The 22327-nt window shown below is 39.4% G+C and overlaps 1 protein-coding gene across 2 annotated transcripts in view; it reads right to left on the bottom strand.

Annotated features, from left to right (window-relative positions):
• TRPM3 (transient receptor potential cation channel subfamily M member 3) overlaps window positions 1-22327 on the bottom strand; it is a 287376-nt gene that overhangs the window by 15964 nt on the left and 249085 nt on the right. For both annotated transcript variants that reach the window (XM_076361851.1, XM_076361852.1), the window contains 5 exons: window positions 18086-18214; window positions 15648-15899; window positions 10252-10426; window positions 1177-1327; window positions 437-636 (listed from right to left, as the gene is read on the bottom strand). In XM_076361851.1, the coding sequence (XP_076217966.1) occupies window positions 437-636; window positions 1177-1327; window positions 10252-10426; window positions 15648-15899; window positions 18086-18214 (907 nt within the window). The remainder of the gene's footprint in view (window positions 1-436; window positions 637-1176; window positions 1328-10251; window positions 10427-15647; window positions 15900-18085; window positions 18215-22327) is intronic.

Raw genomic sequence — 22327 nt, 5'->3', positions numbered from 1 at the left:
CGTGTCTACAAAATAATTACTTCTCACCATGCCTCAGCTTATCTAGGCAAAAAGTGTGTTGGGGGGAAGTATGTGCTGTTTGCTCAAAAACTCTGTGTTTTCAGAAATAAAACTGAGATCTGGAAGTGTGATGGACTGTAAGAAGAATTCCAGCAATAACAGACCTCTAGCAACAGCAAAACAAACCCCTTTGCTTTGAAGGAACAAAGGGGGGAACAACCCCCAAAAATCCCAGAAAAACACCTCATTAATGCTCTGAGGAGAACTAAGGGTTGGGCAATGTGCGTAAAACTGATTCAGGTAAGATTTCTGCAGTTAAAAGTAGTTCTCTGCTGGAAAGGTTATCAAGGTGCTGGACTTAGCCTTCATTCATGTCAAACAGTAGATATTTCCAACGGCATGGAAAGTCCCACTCTGTAAATTGTCTAAGGCTTACTTAATCCATAGTCTCTCTCATCTGGGTCGCTTTCATGCTTCCGCCATCTGCAGCAGAGGTGTTGGAATATCATAGTCATATGGCTGAAAATGATCAGAGGCGGTGGGAGAACAGGTCTTTCGTGAAATGTCATGATTAGCTGATATCTTTGAAACTTCCATACTTGGTTGGATATGGATTTGACTTCAAAAAATGTATTGCTAGAAGGCAAGAAGAGGAAAATAACATCAGATTGAAATGGTTTTGGGTACTTTGCCGAAGATGATACGACAGCACCTTAACTAGACACATTTCACTAATAGTGGCAAATGTTTCCTTGTCACAAAAGGAAGAACAACAAAAGAAATTAGTAAGTTTGTGCTTCAGCAAAGCACAGTGGCAATCAGCCATTTCAAAGTACCTTACTACTGTGTACGTCTGCTCTGTGCAACCACTGAGTCTTACAACAACCCGAGACAGGAAAATATTTTTATTCTTGTTTTCCATATTGGGAGTGAATGATGCCATAACTGAACTTCAAACCTTTTGGCTTCTCTGCCCTGATTCCTATTGGGTGTCTATCCTCGGAAATGAGACAATGTGAAGAACTTGGCATTTCCCTCATTCCCTGGAGACAAGCTACTGCCTCTTTCCTTCTCACCCTCACATCCTCTGAAAATGGGTCTTCAGCTTAGCAGCTTTCTTAGGCTGTGAATAATGTCCATCCCCCCCAAGTCCATACTTTGCAATGTGTCACTCACTTGAAAACAGCAATGAGGAGGTTCACCAAAAGGATGTTTGCAACCAAGAGGTAACAGGCCATGATGGCAGGAACAATCCATGCTCCTGTCTTGCAGGGAGGTAGCTGGATTATTTTGCCATCTTCTCTGGTTTCATTTTGACCACAAGGAGCTGGGAACAAAAATGAAAAAAAAAATACAAAATGGAAATGAAGCTTATTTTTTCAGTGCTTTTTACAGAAATATTTCAATATTTATAAAGGCCTGCCTGCCAAAGCAATATCTTCCAAATAACAGTGGCATTGACGCTCCCCCCAAGAAGTTTGCACTTGCTGTTACAGATTTTACAAGCTGCAGTTCTTGTTATTGTGTGTTATTTGCCATGAATATCAAGATATTCTCATCAGAAATTGCAGGAGACATGCCTGGTGTGGGTAAGCTGCCTGGTTGCATACAGCTAAAATATCATGGTACTCTGGTAGTAATTAGTGGCTGTGCAAATAAAATGATCAAAATATTTTATCCTGGAAAAAAGCTTACGTATTTTTTTTTAGTGGTGAAAGCTTGGTCTTTTTTTGATTGATGGATAGGTATGTGATAAATAGCATAAGGAAAAAAAAGTATATGAAAGTAAATTAAAGAGTAGACATTTATTGCTGTGCACTGCACTGCCCTGAGCCACTCTGGGATATACTCATAATGACGCTCTGCTCTTAAGGACTTTTGACTGCATGCCTAGAAACAGTGGGGGAGGTTATCAAGTCTTTACTGTACCAGGTTAAGGGACATGTAGGCAGCAGAGTTGCCACCTGTTTCTTCCCCAAATGCTTTGGAACCAAAAGGTTCTCAGTATTAATGTTGTAGAACTGAAGTAAGGGGAGAGAAAACATTGTGAAATAGTTTTTCTTGCTTATTTTTTTACATGCCTTCATGTGCTGTGGTGGGTTATCTGCATTTGCAAGCATGGGTTCAGTTTATGTCTTTCTAGGCTCAGTCCTAGTGGTCCTAAGTACCTCTGTAATCAGCTTTTCAAGAAAATAATTGAAGCAGCAGCTTACATATACAAACCATCTTAGTAAATTTTGCACAGCACTACAGCTAGCTTCCCTTTGTCCCCATCAAAAAGAAGTTTACGTGAGGAATTTTCAAAGTGCTCAGCACTGGCTCAGTTCCTGCCAATATCAAGGAGAGTTTCCCACTGACTTCACGAACAACAAAGTTTGCCGATGCTGTTTGTTTTGTAAAATTCCACCCTGTGTCAACAAATCCATGATTTCCAATACCAACTATTACTTCTTCTCAAAAAGGTCCTTCTGAACTTGATTCACAGAGCATGGGATTCAGCTGTGGTTGTCTGTCCTGGCAATCATATGATATTACATGTGATTTGGGTACTTGGTTTTGGGCACTACATATGGCTGTTAGCTATTACATATAGAAATATTATAGCCATATGGGACAGAAGAATAAATGATACATCAGCTTCAAACAAGAACTCTCCCAAAATATTCAACTCGCAGAAAAAGAAATGGCAAAGCCAAATACAAGCAATACTACTTTTGCAATCAGCTCTGTCATGTCTGGACTGATCATGTCACTAGTCCTTCCTACTTTCAAAAATACTTTTTATTACTGGAACAATGAGAGTACACAATTTTCTATGTCTCAGAAAGCATCACCTTGCAGATCATTTTAAGTTAGTGCTGATTTCATGCTTCCCGCACTGCTCCAAACAGTGGCTTCATTTAGATATTCAAAATGCCATCTGTGATAAAAAGCCACTGTGACTGTGGGGCTATGTGCATTCAGCCTTCACCCAGCAGAAATTGGGACATTCAATACCTCTTGGTATCAGCACTCAATGTGAGACTTACATTTCTGTTTGTGTGGAAACACTAACTTGCTCACATGTTGATTCAGAGCTACAAAGTCCAACACAACACAGTACCGAAACCCATCATGGTTTCACCAGTAACGGAACAATCACTCTATCAGTTGATGAAACCTGCTGTCCTTTTGTGTGCTGAAGAACAGAAGAAATAATGTCTTTTGTAGCAATGAGAGAAATTGGTGAAAAGCATATTTTAAACCTTAGATCAATGAGATCAAAAACTCAGCTCAAAGTCTGGTTACAATTCTATTATCCCATTTTTTTCTATTAAAAAAGAGAATTTAATATAAAAAAAAAAATCAGCTTTGATGACTACCAAGACAAAAATGATTTCTCTGGCTTTATTTGCCTACAACAGAGTATTTAGAATACCATTAACTCATCATCCCTGTCAGTTTATGCCACACAGTGATGGCCAAATTAAGACTTCCTACAAAGACAAGTTCCCATGGTCTATTCTATACATGCATAGATGTTTGGCTTGTCCTGAAGGTTTGCAAAAGTTTTTCTCTTTTGCATGTTCTGTTGCGGGAACAGTTTTTAAATAACAAGGGAATCCTAATCTCATGCCTTACTTTATGGAGAACGAAGCCACCGCTTAATCTTCACATCTTCAACTGCATGAGAAAATGTGTGATGTGTGTCCAAAATGCAGAAGCCTGTGTTCCACTGCACAGCACTGAACATCTTCTTCCATCTTTAAACTCTAACATTAATTTTAAAGGATTTTTTTTCCACTATTAAATGAACTGTTTAAAATAATTACTCCCAGGAAACCAGAAGCAGAAATTTCTCTCTCTGCTTCACAGGACAGAAGACTGGCAGGAGGCTAAAAGTAGCAATGATATTCTTTTTAGATAATTAAGATATTTGTTTACATTTAAGAAATTAGAATTCTGTTTGTAGGGTTTGAGAAGACTTTGTTATGGTAACCGAGGACAGTTTGCCTCCCCCATCTGAGTATGTGGAGTCCCAAGCACGTCTTATCTCCTTGTTACGATAAGCTGGGGTAGTTGGCTTCCCCCTCACCTGCACATACCCCTGCATGGGCACCAACATGATGGCCAGCTGCAGATCTCAGAATTCGGACAACAGCACCTGCATTACATCAGCGAGTTCGCTAATGAGCAAAACAGGACAGTTTATATGCACGGTATGTTAATCAGCACAAGTGTTATTATCCACCCCTGCGGTGCTTTCCCTTGAGCTTCACTCCCAAGCAGGGCTCCACTGCGTCGGGTCTCCATTTGATTAGCCTTGGTGTCCCGGGGCTCCCACTGTGGTAACGCTACGCTTTCCATAAAGCCAAAGCTTTCACTCGCTGAGTGCTGTGCCTCGTCCCCGAGGGACCTGCACCTGCCTTTCATGTGCAACACGGTTTGACCATTTTAATTATGTTTGGAGAAATGCAGTAATTTTTGTAGTATGTGCAGTAACATATTGTGATAACAAACTTTTTCAAAGCACAATTTTAACATGTATGAAAACATACTCATCTTTTTACATTACAGCCTTGCTTTAACAAAAAATACATAGAGTACTTAATTCTAGTGAAATGTTTTGCTGAAGTAAATTCTGTTAGTATAACTATATGCCTATTTCAGGTAACTGAAAAACCCAATCAGTTTGATACCTACAGGCCATTGGATAAAGGTTGGACATTAAGTCCTGAACTCAGGCTTTAGAAAATAATAAATGGCTGGAGTTTTAATTTCAATTACACGCATTAACTTCACTCAGCTTTCAAATATTGCATCTGTAGATGTATGTATTTTTTGCATCTCTTGTTTCCTTTTTCACAATCTCCTCCTATGTTTTTTTTCCTTCCTGGCTCCCGTTTACAGTTTCCTGTATGGGCCTTTCCTGCTACATACCTAACCCTTCCTCTTTCCTGGCCAGCAAATAGTTGCAAAGCAAACAGCGGTAACCCATGCCTCTGTGTGTTGCAGGCCTAAAGTGGTGGCAGAGCTCAGGAAGAATTTGTTTCCCTGCTGTAATTACTGTCATGACATGGGCACTGCCCATTTTTACTGTGTATTGGGTGGAGGGATTAGGAAACAATGCTTGCAAATTTCTGCGTCACGCCTCTTCCCCCAGCTGCACCCTTCCAAATTAGTTGTGGCAAATAATGGAGAGCGGAAAGTGCATAAATTGAACAGCTTTGTTACCAAACAGCTTTTTGCCTTTGATGAAAACTTCTCATGTAAAAATGGATGCCACTTTTACAATACAGGTTAATTTGTTTCAAATCTCAAGAAACTACGGAATGGGTTCATATGATCACAGTTCTAAAGAATAAGGAAACCAATAAGTGTGTATTAACTAACAAACCAACTCATCTTTTTTTTTTTTTAATTTGTCTGGACATTTTAAATGCACTTTCATCACCCTGTTTATGAGTATATAGGCACCTTCCAATTTCGATCTGCACTGAACCCAAAAGATGTGAAAGCATTTTATAATTTTTTAATCAAATGTCTAAGCAACCTTACCAGCTTGCCAGGCTGGTAAATGTTGAAAAAAGGCTAAGCGAGCTGACTAGGGCTGTCCACTTCTTCACTGACAAAGAAAATACCGAACTCTGGGAACTCTGAATCTCACACCATTGCTCTGTTCATCAGCAGAAACATTTGGGGAATTGAACAGTGTCTTGTTACTTCAAAAAAGTTGCTTTAACTACAGCATTGTGACTTTACATGTTGCTTCTTTCCCTCAGCCACATTAAAAATGACTTTGAAGTGTCTCTCCAATCTGCTGGTGTTTTAATCATAATTTATAGTAAATTCCTGTATTTTTCTTGTTCTCTCTAGTGCTTTCTCCCTCCTCCTCCCCCCACATTAAAAATATCCAACCAAATGGAACCCAAAATATAACCTCAGGGGAGTGCTAGGAAGGGGAACACTACTGCAACTCAGGCCAGAGAGACTTTCAAATGTGCACAGATTTTATTCTTTGCCTTTGTCTAACAATGCTAAAAAAGTTGCCTGTGCTGCAGAGCTGCAATACAGATGCAAAAAACAAAAAAAGGGCAAAAAAAAGAGCACAGGTATGATTTATTCTGTTTTGTGCAAAGCTGCTCTGTTTGTTCTAATTCCAGAACGATCCATGCAAATGACAGCCCTTACAGAAAGCTCCTATGGAGACATGAAAAGCCTGAAACCTCTAAGATCATATAGAATTTAGTATAAAATTTTCATTTATACTAGGAAATCTTCAAAAACTTTAAAAAATAAATAAATCTGACAGACTAAGAAATTTAAAGAGTTTAAAAAAAAATTCTTTTGTAGCAATTATACTTTCCTTGTAAGTTCATGGGATAGTTAAAACCTGTGTATAATCGTCTCTCATCTTCTGAAACAACTGCATTCTAGTTGCTTGACATTCCTCCAATACAAGTGAAAGAGAAGGAGGCCCCATCTTTTTCTCTTAAACTATGTAGGTTTTTCCAATAAGGGAGTAGGCACTGGGAACAAACACAACTCAGACTGATCTTCAGATTCCAGATGGCACTTGAAATACTGTCAGCTGGAAAGAAAATCCAGATGCAAATCTGATATGTGAGACCAGGCAAATCTGAAAAACAGCCCAAACCAAAAAACCCAAACCCATGTTGGCTAACAGTAGTCTCAGTTGCTTTGCCTTCTGAATATAGGAAAATGTGAGGTCTGCTGCTGATTTTCTACAGGTGACTGCCATTTCTCAAGTTGCCATTTATGTCATCTATCTACATTTTTTACCAAGAAAACTCACTCCCTGAATAATCATTTCCTCTTCAGTATTTCTTATATACTTCTGTATCTGTAGTATTCTGTAGGGGCAGATAGCTTGGTAAGGTGAAAACACAGTTCTTTGCGTGTGACAACTGTCTGGTGAATTTTTTGGCTAAAATTGCCAGCAATAGTGCCAAAGTAAGTGAGATGAACTGAGGGAGAGATTTTACAGCATTTGGGGATTTCCTTCTGGACGGGCATTCACTAAAGCAGCTAAGTGGCTGGCTGCTGCCCCATGGATCCCATTGAGCAGCACAAGGCTCAACTGGATTAGGAAAGGCAGCCTAAAAGTGAGACAGTTGCATATACCATCACCGGTTCCCTAACCCAGATCCCCCTTCCACCCCCACCTAACGCAGCTGTGATGAACTGTCAGTCTGAGAGGAACTACTTTAAGAGTGGTTTTGCTCTTTTTGTTGAATTTACCTGAACGTTTGAACACAGTTCTAAAAGACTTAATCTGCCTTTCCCCCCCCTCCCCCCATTTACAATTGGTTGATAGTCAGGAATTTGTAGGAATGTAGTATTTATGTACATCACTGATAATAAATGACACCACTGAATAGTGTATTCATATTCCCAGAAGTGAGGATATAATTCTGTCCCCACTTTTGAGTTCAAGATGAGATCACATGCCAGCAGGACACTAATGCACACTCCAGTTAACGTGTGTATTTAAAAAATGAAATGAATACAGAAATTATGGGTAAAAAATGTAAATGTATATGACATGCATTATTTTAGAGCGAGGCATTTAGCTAGTGTTTTAACAGTGTAGTGTGTTGAGATAAAAATCAGAGTAGACCCACTGGATGGGCAGGCTGCCAGCTGATGAGATTGATCCAGACACTGTATCTGGTCAGCCTTAATGGCATGCTTCCCAAATCAACAGAAAATGAAAAAAAAGAGAAGTGAGTTAGAATTTTAGAGTATCATACTTTTTTTGTACATTTCTCAGACACTAGGATAGTCTCCAGGAGCGTGACTCAAATGTCTATGCACTTCCAAGATCAGCACTTTTGCTGAATCCCAAGTGTGCAAATAATGTTGCAATATTAAACACCAAAATATAAAGAAAACCACAAAGAAACCCTTTTGGTTTGCTAAACCAAATAGTAATAAAAAATCTGCTCCAAGCTGTAAAGTTCCTTTGCAGTTTAGATGTAGCATAACAATTTTAGAACATTTATCTTACTTGAGAAAGTACAATCACTGTAGTACTCTAACATGAGTACAGTGGCTGATTTAGCTTAGAACAACTTGGAAAATATGTATAACAACAAATTTCCAAATAGTGAAAAAATGTAAGTATACTAGTAAAAATTTTTGGGTGCCAATCAGGTCATTTTGATTGTATAACAACATCACCAACCATTTGCTCATTCTCCCAGTCTATTCCAGAGGTAACATTTTTGAGACAACCGAGCCTCAGACAGACATGACATATTGCACATATTTTTTGCTGAAAGAGTGGCAGATTCTAATTCCCTGCATCATCTGTCTCTCAGGAAGGAGGAACTGGGTGCTGCTTTTCATTTTGGCATCACCACTCTCACTGCAACTCCTAGTTTCCTGGACACAGACAGAACAACAACATGTCGACACTTACAGCTGGAGTTGAAACCATCAGGAATTTGCTTTCCCTAAGCCTCACAAGTAGTTATGCTGCATCTTTTTGCAAGGTTTAAAAGTAGGGCATCTGAATTACACACAAGACTATCCCTAAATCCTCATGCAAGGGTATGGAGCCTGCCACCGTCTTTTCATACTTAAAAAACATGCTTCATTCAAAGACACTTTAGTTTCTCAGGTTTCGGGGTTCTAAACTATAATCAGCACTTCATTAAAAAAAATACCAAGGACTTTTTATTCAGCCAATTGCCATGTTTATTGCACTATGGTGGTTACTTAGTACAACATCAATAAATGGCCACTTGTAGAGGGACAGACAGAATTCTGCTTGTGGACGGAAGTTATAGTTTAACGGGATAAACCTTTATCCCTCTATTATGCTTTTGGCGCAAGATCAAGTTTTTTTACCCCCAGCTATTATGCCTTCAGAATGAAATGAATTTTTTAAAAGAAAAGAAAAGGAAAAAGGATAAAAATGAGGGAATCAGGTAAAAAGCTAAACTCAGTGAGAGGCTTTGTGATTTTAAGTATTTGTTTACTTCCTTGCATGCCATGCTGCCTCTGAAAACAAAGTGGGGAAGTAAACATAAAAAAGAGGTTTCATCTGTATCCACAGTAATGATTCTGTGCTAACCGGAAAGAAGAAATGAACATGGAACTGCTGAAATATCTGCCATGTGATATGTATACATCTGTCCATCTGAAACTCTGTTAAGTTGGGGGGATTATTGGTGATATAGATATGTTTATTACCTTAACCAGCTCAGGAAAAATCAACACCTTTTTTCCATTCAAACTTGGTCAATACTGAACAAGCAGAGGGTAAATTATGAAAACACTGCCCTTTCCTAAGGTGGTACATAGGGTAAAAAGGAATATCCTAAACAGAGCTTTAATGGATGCCATCTGCCACTGGAAAAGATACTTCTAAATGCTGCCAAGGCTTATGCATATTTAAGTAGGAATGATGAACACCAGTTGCATGTCAGTGTTTGCTAAAGATACGTTGTTTGTGATTCTTGGTTTGTTCATCTACCACATCATTTCTCATGACCACCCCTGTCCTTTGGTGTAATGCACTGGGTGGCACCAGGAGGTTTAATTTAAATAGAAAACTGGCATTTTCCTGATCACCAGCCAAATAAATCCTGAGGAGATAGTACATGAAATACTGGCTTTTGTTCTGTTTGCACTGATGTGAGCACAGTCTTGCCTTCCAATAAATAAATAAAGCAAAATTCTAGTAATGGATCTGCTGTTCCCAAAGAATTGCATCACATGGTTTAGTGTAAAGGTGGTGGCAGTGATTAGATAACAGAGAAAACACATTGGATTAGATCCTCATGAAGTACAGGAGCTGAAGGTCTAACCCAGTATTGTTAGACTTGATGCTCAATATGAAATTAGGTAAAAAGTATTTAGGTCTAAACCCAAACCAATGGATGAGAAAAAAAGAAGTGACTTTTTATGTCCCAGGTATACCAATGAACTCATGGTGGATACCTGGGAGGGCATCCCTGTCACTCAGCTGGTAAAAAGGAACCATTTAAAACATTCTTTATATGCAAGATAATCTAGCATTACAGATTTCTGGTTAAATAATTGCAAAGTGATGCCAGAAGCATGTTCTGAAACTGACACCCCAATATTAGCTGAAAAAATATTTTTGTGACCATTCTCTGTGATGAATGAGTTCCTCTATCCTGAGCCATTTATTGAGCACACACACATGATCTAATAGGACATCATCTGATCAAAGTTGGATACCTGACTTTGGAGTATGAGAATCATAAACTTGCTTACGGTCTATCTGGTCTGCAAACACTTCCCCATAAATCATCCAATAAGGCATGTAAAAAATGTTTTTCGCCAGCTTCCACGAAGGCTCCTCATTGGGGAAGAGAATAGCCTGTCTTGCAACACCAAAGCTCATCAGAACCACCAACATGATGATGACAAAGTACATCATGTCTATCATCTGAATGTAGTGACAGGAAAAGAGAGAGAAAGAGAGAGAAGGGACAAGAATTAGAGGAACTTGTTTGTCCATATTCCTATTATGATATGCTGCAAAAAAAGTTTGCAAATCTTAGAAACAGAATTTTCAAAAACAAATTTTGAAAAGTCATTCTCAGTTCTACACATAACAAATTTCATTTTTAAAGAAGTGAAGCGGTATTATTGTGTCCTTGGTTTTACCCAGTGTGCTTTAAAGAACAATTTAAATGTTACGAATAGGCTTGAAAACACAAGATACCATCTGGTCACACCTGTTGCCTGAACGAGAATATAGGTTCACTGGAATCAGCAGCCTGGTCTGGGCAAGGGTCATGAGATGATGTATTGTTTATAGGCACCTAGTGGCAACTGTACCAAAACAAAAGGGCTGACATGGATTATTTTATTTAGTGGTAGTCATTGTCTTGGAGCAAAGGAAGGAAGCTGCATCTAACATAAGGAGTAACGGGTGGCAGAACAGCCTGTTACTGCAACATAAGGGACACCATGGTGGTAACCAGTGAGAAAGGAAAGATGTGATACTGGCTGGGCTAGAAACCAGCTTGGTGGGGGAGTCTGACAAAGGCCATATTTAAAAAAAATAAATGCAGATAACACAGACACTCAACTCTATTCTTGTCCATTGTTGAAGGCGTCATTAGCATATGCACAAGTTTAATTAGTGCTTGCAGGCAGTGCCTACCCATTCAAAATGTTCCTGGAAAAAGTGGGACAGCAATCCTAGGAGGTGCTGAATAGAGGCTGAAGATTAGAAGAGGAGCTGTACTAGAAAAGACCCTCCAGAGAGCAGAGCAATGGGCATCAAGCAGGTACAGAAGAGGTGCTTTATAACCCAAAATGAATGTGAAAAAAATGGGAGTCCTGTAAGGTTCTTGGTAAGACCCCTTTAAAACCTTTAGTTAGAGGTTTACTTATAGGTCTTTGGTTATAAGGCTTATTACGACAGAGCTGTTTTTCACAGCTTTGGATGTAATTTTTGTCTCTGGCCAAAACTCGACCCAAAACTCCTTTAAACCTTATGAGTTTTAATCTCTTCAGTCTCTGCATTTTCTGGCTTAGCTGCATTCTGCCTTCCCAGAGAGGCAGGCGTGCAACCAACCTGCACCTCAAACAGTGGCCTTGTTGCTCCATGGGGGACCTGCTGCAGCTCAAGAGCAGGGCTGCTCATGACAAGAGCTGGTGGAAGAGGGGACTCATTTGCAGCAGATGGATCTGGCACTGCTGCTGGGGTTCTTCAGTTTTAAAGCACAAGGACAGAGACCTGAGGTCAAAGTAACACTGGGAAAGTATCTAACAGAGAAAAGAGAGGGATACAGAGGAGCAAACAGAAAAGGATATTCCCATATTTACTGAGAGACAGGCTGTAGGAGAAAGACACCTGTAGGGCAGGGCTCTGGTAGGAGAGACTCAAGGAGCTGGAAAGAAGGACTGGGGACAAGTGAAAAAAAGCAGGGGAAAACAGAAGTCTTGAGGTCCATAAAAAATGCAGGAAAGAAAGAAAAAAACTCTGGGGACATGAGAGAGGAAAATAAATGCCTTGAATTAAAAAACAGACAAGTAAATCACCAACATTCCTATGTTATTCAGAATATTAATCTCTCAAGAACACATGATTGAAGAGGAATTCCAGGTCGTTGTAGCTCAGAGAGCATCCTGAAATGGGAAAGCTGCATAATTACATTTAGTTCTTACTGCTTTTAGGGAAGGAATTTGGAGATGAAACCTGGTTCCTCCTTTCTCCTCTGATGAAACTTTGTTTCAGGTAGAAATATATAACATGACATGATGTAATATAACACCTATTTTAAAATGTCATGCAAGCAAATAAACATAATGAGTATTTGGTGGCAATTTAAGAGAATTTATTAAATGCTTCCAGTGTTTTTGATCAGGAATCACACAGGTTTGACCTCATGTTGCAAGAAATAAAATTTTCAGTGCTGTTCTCTATTCAAGCTACATATTAGCTTTTCCCTCCTTCAACTGGGTGTCTTTCTAAAACCTCAGTAGCTTGTCTGAAATCCAGGGAAATAGATGGGTGGGTTTCCACTGACTAACGGGCATTGTATCAGGCCCTTTGGCCTGTAGGGTCAAATTGCAATTGCTATTTTAACAAGGCAATGGCCATTTCAATAATTCTGAAGAACTCATTAGTCACCTATTTAAGAAAGTGATAAAACAAGACACTGTTGGTGCAGTTTTATAAACAAGCTGGCTCCATTTCCCCTTTTTTATTTGCAGAGAAGCTAAGAAAATGTAGACATTCCCACACAGTAAGGGAACTGATATACCTCTGACTCTCTTGACATGTCACAGTGATTTCATTTCATTCCCAAACAAAAGTGGAGTAAATCTATCACTGTGCAGAGATCAGAAAAGCACATTATAATAAGCATATTCTGTTACTGAAATTAGTAGATAACAATAAACTTGGCCATTCAGTTTCCTCCTCCTATCTTCACCTTTGCTTTAATCCATTGCTTTTAAACCGCTCAAACCCATTCCTGCCCCTTGCTTAATTTCACTTGCATATTTGTTCACAGTGCCTAGAGGTAAAACTTACTACAGCTATTTTGCTGGATACAATGTAGAGGCAGGTGAAGAGAAAGTTCCTTAACATTGGAAAGATGGTAAGAGTCATCTTTTTCCTCCTGAGTCTAAAACTTACTCACAATAGAAGCTCAGGACAAAAGCTCAGGCGTTAAATATGATCTGTTGAGGAACTCAATAGCTGTGACGGGTTTACTCTGTAGAAATATGTATAACCAGCTTGATGTTCTCCATAGTACTAAATGGTACTTGCAAGACCATGAAGTGAAAAAGGCAGAACCCAAGGAGGTAAACAGACATGTGATTTAAACAAAAATGCACAAGGGAGCACATTGCAGCCTGGAGCAAGCAGGTGCAAGTCCCAGGGAAATCTGTCCGTGATATAAATGGGCTGGCCATTACACTGGGGAATAAGTTGGCCAGAAAATAGATGCGAGAGGCAAATTTGTGTAAGTCAAACCAGTAGGGCATTGCATGTGTGGACAAAGTGGATGTGTCAGAGTTGCTGAGTGCATGGAAAGTTGGTTGAGGTATGAAAATCAAATAACAGGAAGGCACAAAAATAAAGGACTTCCCTCCTTTAACAGTTGCCTACACGTTCAGAGTACTCTGTAGCTAAATTCAACACCCTCTGAGTGGGTGCTGAGCCTACAGAGGCTAGTGATTTTCCTGCATTTGTTTTCCACAGAAAGTGAAGTGAGGCTTGATTTGTTGTACACATGTGAGGATGGCAAAGGAATGGAAATTAGATTATTTTGCTGATTTCAACCACTTCCTTTCTATGTTGACCCCAGGAGAAAAATAAACCACTGTTTATACTATTGGTGAAGCTGGGCTAACACTGCCTACTAGAAGTTGTTGTTCATGGCCAATCTGTTTATTATTGAACTTGTTTTCAGACTGCCTTTGCTAGCACCACAGCTCTGAAACTTTTTGTGCATGGCACCTGTGAAAAGTACAACAGAGTAGGAGGGTAGTTGTTTTTTAGGAGTTTTATACACTGTGTATTGTGTAAGCCCCAGTGACCACCAGATCCCCTGATGGAGGGAGATAGTCCAGGTGGGGCAGGAAAGAAACAAATAATAATGCAGTGTTTTCCCTTTGGTCTTTGGTCCTTTCACTTGTCCTGCTCTCCTTTTACAGTAACCTCCAATAAGAACTGTTGAGTGTTTTCACCTCTGTACTCTGGAGATCTGCAAAATCCTGCCCATCAACATCCTATTGGCTTCCTTGAAGGAAGGTAGCACACTTCAAAATCCTGTTTGCGGGACATAACAATTCAACAACCACTTCCTTTTGTGTTTTCCCTCTATCTCTTTTTTTTTCACGAAGCTGTACTTTCTTTGTCAAACCCACCACTGTGGGTTTGGAGTTGAAAGCTGGTAAATTGAAGGGATAAGACAATGGTTCTTCAGTCACCTGTTGGGTAGGGAGCCTAACTGGACATATATTTTGCATTTCAGTTTTATACCTCCTTAGAATCACTGAGCTTGTTGTGATTAATGTAATATCAAGGAGGGATCGTAGTCCATGCATTCATAGATGTTCCCTTTTCCTATAATGGTGAGGAAGGAGGGTGGCTGGGTCTTTTCTTTAAGAACCATGGTAAGGCAAACACAACAGACAGCCTATTTGGACTTGCTAGTTATTGTCCACATAGCAATCAGGCAGCAGTAATATTTGTATTTAGAAAAGTTAATATTCAGTTTAATTTTTTTATTGAATGCCAGTTTCAAGGGTTTTTTATTCTGTTTTTTAAAAAATAAATCTTAAACGCCAGAATGCATGGAACAGCCATGATTTACACAACAAACGCTGGATAACTGCATCTAAAACATGAGCATGTATATTAGCTACATGTGCGGGTACTCAAATATCAGGGACTTGTGCATGTGCATCTGTAAACTCAGCCATTTTCTTTAATTCATATGAGCAAAACTCATATGAACTATGGAAACGTAAACAGAAAAGCCAAAAAGTCAAAAGTTATATGTCTGGCAGCAATATCTCTCGGTTCCTCCTGTATGCATTTACTATGACATAAACTATTCATACTCCTGCCATGTTGTGTACATGTGATGTGGCCAGGGGACAGAGGCTGCAGTTATGCAAATGGATTTCTCATCTCACAAGGACACACCTGAACAGGAAGGATGGAAGAACGTACGGATATGGAGCAAACTGTAGAAAGGTCACGGTCTTAATCATAACCATTATAGTTTTGAACATACCATGCCTATTACAACACACTTTCTTTGAGAGTCTGAAGGCACCAAATATTTTTTTTTTTACCTTAACAAACCACCCTCCTTTACAACTAGTTGAGAGTTAGCATCCTTTGTATTTTCTGCAAATGAGGCACAGAGGCGTAGGATGGATGGCTTTGCTGTTGAAGAGAGATCTCAGAGAAAGTTAAGCAATACCTCATCTAACAGAACAGGGAGGATCTAATCCTCAATTCTGGGGGTCTATGCTGAGGTTTTGATTCAATAAAGCACAGATTTCTAGCTTACATGAAAATGCTAATGTGTAAAAAAAATACAGATAAATCTGCAGTGATGTCATTGGCCAAAGACATTGAATCAAGAACGTGCTGGTAAACATAGAAGGAGTACACCAACTTCTCTTACCATTTTCCCAATCATCATAACGTATGGTCCCAAATACTTGTTTACTCCGAAGATGTCTAATAACCGTATATACCAGTAAATGATGTTAACACAGTATATTACTCGGCCATCACTCCGGAGTGGCAGGTCTTGCAGACGGAGCACCATCCCGACGGAGAACAGGAGGATAGCTATGAGATCAGTAACGTTCCAGTACTCCTGGAGCCAAACTTTTACTTTCTGTAACAGTTTCCCGGGCTCTGACATCAATATCTGAAGGACAGGACATGGAGAGGAAAGGAGCTGAGCTGTCTTAATTTAAGCTTGAAGAGATCTATAGTAAACAGATATATGCCACACAGGCCAAAAGCAAAGCTGATAGACTCCTATCATATAAATATCTCATGTACTCTCTGATTTTTTTGAGAAATCTTCCATTTCAACCATTCTTAGCCTGTATGTATGTGCAAGATACTTAAAAGAAAAAGGACAAAACCCTCACTCACTCTAAAATCCCCATGAAATCAGAAGAAATATATGTATATCTTTCTTTTTTTCAAATTTATTGACCCTACTTAGAGTCTTGGAATAGAGGGAGAAATATAGAAAGATATTTCATCAGAAAATTCACACTTAAAGAAGCTGTAGATTTAAGGAAAATTATTCTAAAATGTGTATCAAACTGTCAAGAAATAATTAATAGCCATAAAGATCTGGATTTAGAATTTAATCCAGAGAGATACTAGCTATTACTTGGACCTGTTTTTGGAAATGAAGTTCCACAGCTGAGAATATAATTCACAAAAATAATTAATCTTACCTTATGAATTTATCGTCATTCTATTTGCAAGATCATTTGGGAGACTTTGTTTTCCTGAATTACTGTTGAAACTATTCCTCAAGTGATTTCTATGAATAATTCCTAGCTTTTAGTGAGTTAACAAGCTGTTTGTTTTAATTTTCTATATTTAGCCTGAGAACATTTGAGCAGACTCATACAGTTCCTTAAAAAGATGAATGCCATTCTTATAATTTTCTTATAATTCATTTTCAGAATGAATTTTAGGCTCATCTTCTGTGAACAACTTCCAACATCTGCTTAGAAATCCATTCCGACAAATGTTCTTGATAAACATTTGTGGAAAGGACAATTTGGGGTGAATGATTAGACAAAAATGGCATACACTATTCCTGCCAGCAGCCTCCCACCTACTGAGCCAGCGGTGCTTTGTCTCCATCAGTGTTGCAGAGTCCTCGTGTGGCTACCGCCACTGTTTTCCTTTTTCTTTTGGTTAGTGAAGTACACTCATTATAGGCCACACAAGTAGTGTCTTGTCCTCTGTTCTTTCTATTTATAATGTAGAGTTTACTGTGCAGTGTTTGAAATCTGTCTTTGAAGTCTAAGTGGCTGTTGCAAGACTGTTTTTAGTCTAGTCCTCAAAAGTATTTGCTGCAGAAAATACAAATGTAGATGGTAACAAATTCAGCCCAGGGGTACAAATGTGCTGTTTCAGCTGAGGACAACGGGACTCGCACCCACTCACATCAGGGCTGAATTTGGCCTCTGGTGTCATTGTGGAATAAATGCGCATTTGGCTGAGCGAAGGGGGCACAGCGGTAGCTGCAAGTGGGAGGAGACCGTGAGGGGCAGGGGATGGCAGAACAACCTCACTTTGCCTATAGACTGAGTGCCACCTTAAATGCTCTGTCTGTGCTCTATGTGTCTGCTTTATCATCTTTAGGGAGATGGATGCTATTGCTTGACATATTTTGCAGAAATTTTCAGGATTAAAAGGGGGAAATCCTATTAGAAATTTGCTGCAATATTCAGGGTGGATCTATATTTTCCCCCAGTTATGGCTGGTTTTATTTAAAGCCTTTTCATGAGATACTTGGACAGACAGGACAGCTGTAAATTTTGAATGAACTCTATTTGGGGTGGGGTGGGGATTCAAACATTGGCTTTTTGGTTGTCATGCTATCACCATGTCTCTGTGTCCATTCTGTTATAGCGTATCTCCTGTCGTGGTTTAACCGTTTCTAGGAAGAAAATTAACTCTATCCCAGCCAAAACCAGGACATCTCCTTTTCCTTTCCCTGAAACATACTTCAGTTTGTGGACCACATTTCAAGGAATATAGCTGATTTTTAAGATATGTCTGAAGACTGCCCCATACTTGTGAATGCTATTAAACGTGCACACAGAAATCTGAACAGAGAACTTCTGTGGGAGAAAGAGAAAGAAAGAGAGAGATTTTTGATTTTAAAATGGAGGAAGATAGATATTTTTAGTGCATGTTTTTAACAATTCTTCTGCTTTTCTGCAAAAAAAAGCAATTTTATGATAAGCCCATTCATCAAAAATTAGCCTGAGAAAAAACATAAGAACAGATATTAAAATGAAAAAAAACACACTTATTTCTTTTTTATTCTGTCTTTCTTGGCTGGAGAGATTTTACCTCTCTCATCTTCTCTATTCCCAGAGTGAAAATGTACGAGATGACAATCCATTCCTGTGTAGATGGCCAGCGATCCATCTTCACTAACACTATATAATTGAACAGCATCAAGTAGCCTATATATGCCAGCTGTAAAGAAACAAAATGGGTATCAACAGTCACTATATTTATACGACTGACGTAGTTTCTTGGGTATGATTTGATATTCCCAATTCCACTGTAACCAGAGATAAACAGACAAAAGAACAATCAGACAGTGTTCTGGGTTGTCTGAAAAAGCTCACATTAAATCACATACAGTGTGGAATCTGCAAAATACATGCACAAACGTCCTCTCCTCCAGCTACATCTGCCCCCCCAACGAAATTGTATTAATGCAGTCCCCCTGGATCATCCCATAGTGATAGGAACTCTGATACCACTATGCCAACTACCAAACTAAGTTACCTATGTGAAGATTTCTTCCTCATCTGCTTCTAACATCCTTTACACCCTTCTCTGTGTTTTTTCTCCTTGTTCACCTAACCTAGGCTGACTCTGGCATTCCAAATCCTTTTTGCACAATCTTTGCCTGGAGCCCAGAAGGTCCTAGGTGTTGCTAGAAGTCTTCCTACCCAGTGTAGTACTGACCTAACCTAACCATAATTCCTCCCCAAAACACTGCTACTCCTACTCACATTGCTGCAGCAAGTAGCCAGGCATAGCCATGCATTCATTTGCCTTATATTTTTTGCAAGTTTTTACATATAACTGTTTTGCTTTTCCTTCTCTAATATATCTACCGTCTGGCCTAATTTTTGATACAGTGGAAAGTGTGGATTTCGTTTTTAGTTTCTTTTTCCTTTCTTTCTACATGCTGAATGAAATGAAATGGTCAGTCAAAAAAAGCCAAGACAGGCAAATTGCATCATCAAGTTCATAAAACTCAGAGCAACCCGAGTGTCACACTGGAGCATGGGCTGTAGCAAGGGTGAATGGCTGTGGCCGGGGTCTGTGGTGGCCAGAATCCAACTGCCTGTCTACCTTGCCTTTCAAATAGCAGCCCTACAAGAAAATGTATCTTAAGCCAAATTTAAATCAGAGAAAAGATGATTAATTTCTGTGCATGAACAATTTAGCCATTGTGGCAGAAAGCTTATTCCATACATCTGTATTTCAATACAGTTTTTCTCTCTCAACTGCATGTTACTGACAACTATTGTGTACTTGGTGTCAGACTTAATATGAAACAACCACAGAGGGGCTTGAGACTTCTGGGTAGGATTATTTCAGTGTTCAGCACCTCACAGAACAGGATTTATAGTCCTGTTGTATTTGTTAGAGAACATTGCTTCTGCTCTGTGTAAAAACCACAGGGTTCTGGCTTTTCTTCCAGTTGCTGGTTTGAAGGACACTTGACAGAATTCTTTACATTGGCCATAACTATCAGTGCAGAGAAGACAGCCAGTTGAACTGCTGCTTCTTGTCTACATAAAACAGAGGTGGAAATGATCTCATTTGTCTTTCCGTTTGTGCGTGATGATGGATTGCAATGCTCAGGTCTAGAGATTGGTCTTCCCTTAACACTCCTAAAGCAAATGGAGAGCAATATTGACATAGGTCAGCATCTAGGGTGTCAGCTGAGTCAGCAGAACTGTCTGGGAAGGCAGAACTGGATGCACACCTCCCTTGCTGAAATAACACCTTCGACTATAGTGCAAAAAGCCAGGTGATACTGTCACCTAACACCCCTCCTCTTAGATCTTATTGATTATTAATTATCAGCAAATCTTATTAATTTTATCTGACTCAGCAGCCTTTGGTGAGCATTTGTAGTTAGCCAAAAGAATAGGGATATTAGGGTTACAAAGGTGACAGAAACCACAAGATCCTCACTGTAACTAGGGGCTTTTGCTTCATCTTGCTTTTCTTTTAAGGTGTCGGGGTTTTTTGGTTTTGGGTTTGTTTTTTTTTTTGTCAGTTCAGATTTACTGAAAATTGCTGAAAATTTTTGCTTGGGGGAAAAAAAAAGGAAAGAAAAAAAGCATCTTGATTTAAGAATAAAATGATGCTGAAACTGTACCACTTTAACTCAAGAAACAAGCCCTTCAGATAGTGAGTCACACCCTCCTTCTCCCTCCCCAGGCCTGTAACTTGTTCCTGCCTTCCAGGAGGATGTCCTGATCCCATGCTGTGTTCAAACCTCAGTACCGCTGCCCATGCTGGTACTCAAGATTCTTTGAAAGTGCTACTACACAATAGCTGAACCCTCTTTTTCTTGCTTTTACATGGCTTGACAAAGAGCTAGGGGCTGCCACTTTCATCCTTGAGGGCAGTACCTGAAGAAACTAAGGAGAGGAATGCCTTCTAAGAAGTTTCTAGGGTGGGTTGCTCCCTCCCCTCCTATGGATGCTGTTCCATTCTATAGAAAATACTCGAATACTCATTATGGTAAGGGACAAACCTGGAAATTGTACCAGCAGGAGAGTGCTTCAAGAGAGAGACTACCCTTCCCTTTTCTCACTGATTGCAATAATTAAATGATCATAAAGTGAAGTGGTCCCAAAATGCAAAACTTAGGGCAAAGCTGTTTTGAGGTTTAGAAGATGACTCTTACTCAGGATTCAATTCCCTCTGCAACTATTCCTCCTCAGGAGAGGTAGAAATGTGGCCTCTTATATACTGCTAGCATCTCAGCCTAAAGCTGGTAGTTAAAAGGGGAAGGTCATCCTCTTCTCCTCAAGCAATCTGTGAGATGAAACCTTTGAGTCATGGTTTTCAACAGCCACAAAACAGAACAGAGTAGTTGACTTTTGAAACTACTGCACGTCCAGAGAGAAAGGCTGAAATTTTTTTGGTTGAGAAAAAGCTGTTTATTTTGGCTCATCTGCTGAGCCAAAATGTTTCTTACACAAACATCCCCACATTTAACCCACTCTTGTGTATTTTTGGAATGAAGGTTGATATAGCTATAGAGTAATAGCAGATAGGTAGATATAAAATAATCAAATTATTTTAAATGGCATACAATTACCATAAGTATAGTCACTTTGCTTGCATTTTGGACTGTGGAATGTAAAATCTGGAGGATTTCTTTTGAAATCTATGATTAGAATTTCTGCCTGTGTGCTTGTAAAAAGTGTGATAGGCTCTGCAATTTTAACCTTCATCTGAAAGTTGTTTTGCTTTTAGTCTCCAGGAGTTTCTCAGTATACCCAACTGGTCAAGCACTGCAGCCAGAATCCACCTTAATTTGCTCTTCAAGTTCAGTGTAGCCAAGATCCAGCTTTAATAAGTGACCTTGATTGAGACCTGCCTCAGGACATGAAACTGTAGGAACAGGTCTAAATGGAAATGCAATATTGATCTTTTTCTCCCGTTTCAGAATTGAACTAACAGGGAGAGCCAGGATGCTTCTTTCTGTTTACAGTGTAAAGACTTTCCTGGCTATGCATGATACATATTGCAATTGATGAGACTAGGCTGCTGATGAGCAGTTTCTAGACTCACCAGTCTGATTAATGATCAATGGCCACACAGTTCAGCAAGTAGTTACTCCAAGTCGCTCAACTGGAGCTATTTGCTAGCATAAGCTGTCCACCACAGTTTAGTCTCTGTTGATGTGAGTTGTTCCTGCTGTGTGTAGACGTATTGCTGGATCTCAGCAAGGAAATTTTTCTTATAAGAAGTCATGTACAGAAGGATGCATTCTTTGTGATTTGCTGTGCATTCAGCAGAATGATGGAAAATATAACTGGGAAGGACCGCCTGAAATCATCTGGCCAATTCCATGGTGCTGAGGCAGGATTAATTACAGTGTAGCATAATGGACATATGTTTTGATAAGATAGACTTAGAAATCACTAATAATGGAAAACCTACTGTCTCCTTACACAGTTTATGACAGTACTTCTCAGAGCAGTTAGAAACTGTTTCCTAACATCTTACCTAGAACTGCCTTGCTGCAATTTAAACCATTACTTCTTGTCCTATTCAGCAAGGATTTGTTGTTCCTGTCTGCAGCATACTTGAAGACTATTACATTCCTTCTGCAGACTTGTTTTTTCCAGAGAAAACAACCTCACTTCCTTAAAGCTTTCCCCTTAAGTTATGTTTTACAGACCTCTTGAAACATTTTCCTTGTTCTTTTTTGTGTCCTTCAAACCAGTCCAAACTTGTCACCTGATGCAGACACCGAACTGGGATAGAATATTCCAGCCAAGGAGACTGAAAGGATTACTTTCTGTGTTCATTTTACTTTTT

The sequence above is a fragment of the Aptenodytes patagonicus genome, chromosome Z (genome assembly GCF_965638725.1).
Source record: "Aptenodytes patagonicus chromosome Z, bAptPat1.pri.cur, whole genome shotgun sequence".
NCBI classification, from domain to species: domain Eukaryota; kingdom Metazoa; phylum Chordata; class Aves; order Sphenisciformes; family Spheniscidae; genus Aptenodytes; species Aptenodytes patagonicus.
Note: the sequence above shows the minus strand (reverse complement) of the source record. Positions and strands in the feature narration are given on the sequence as shown.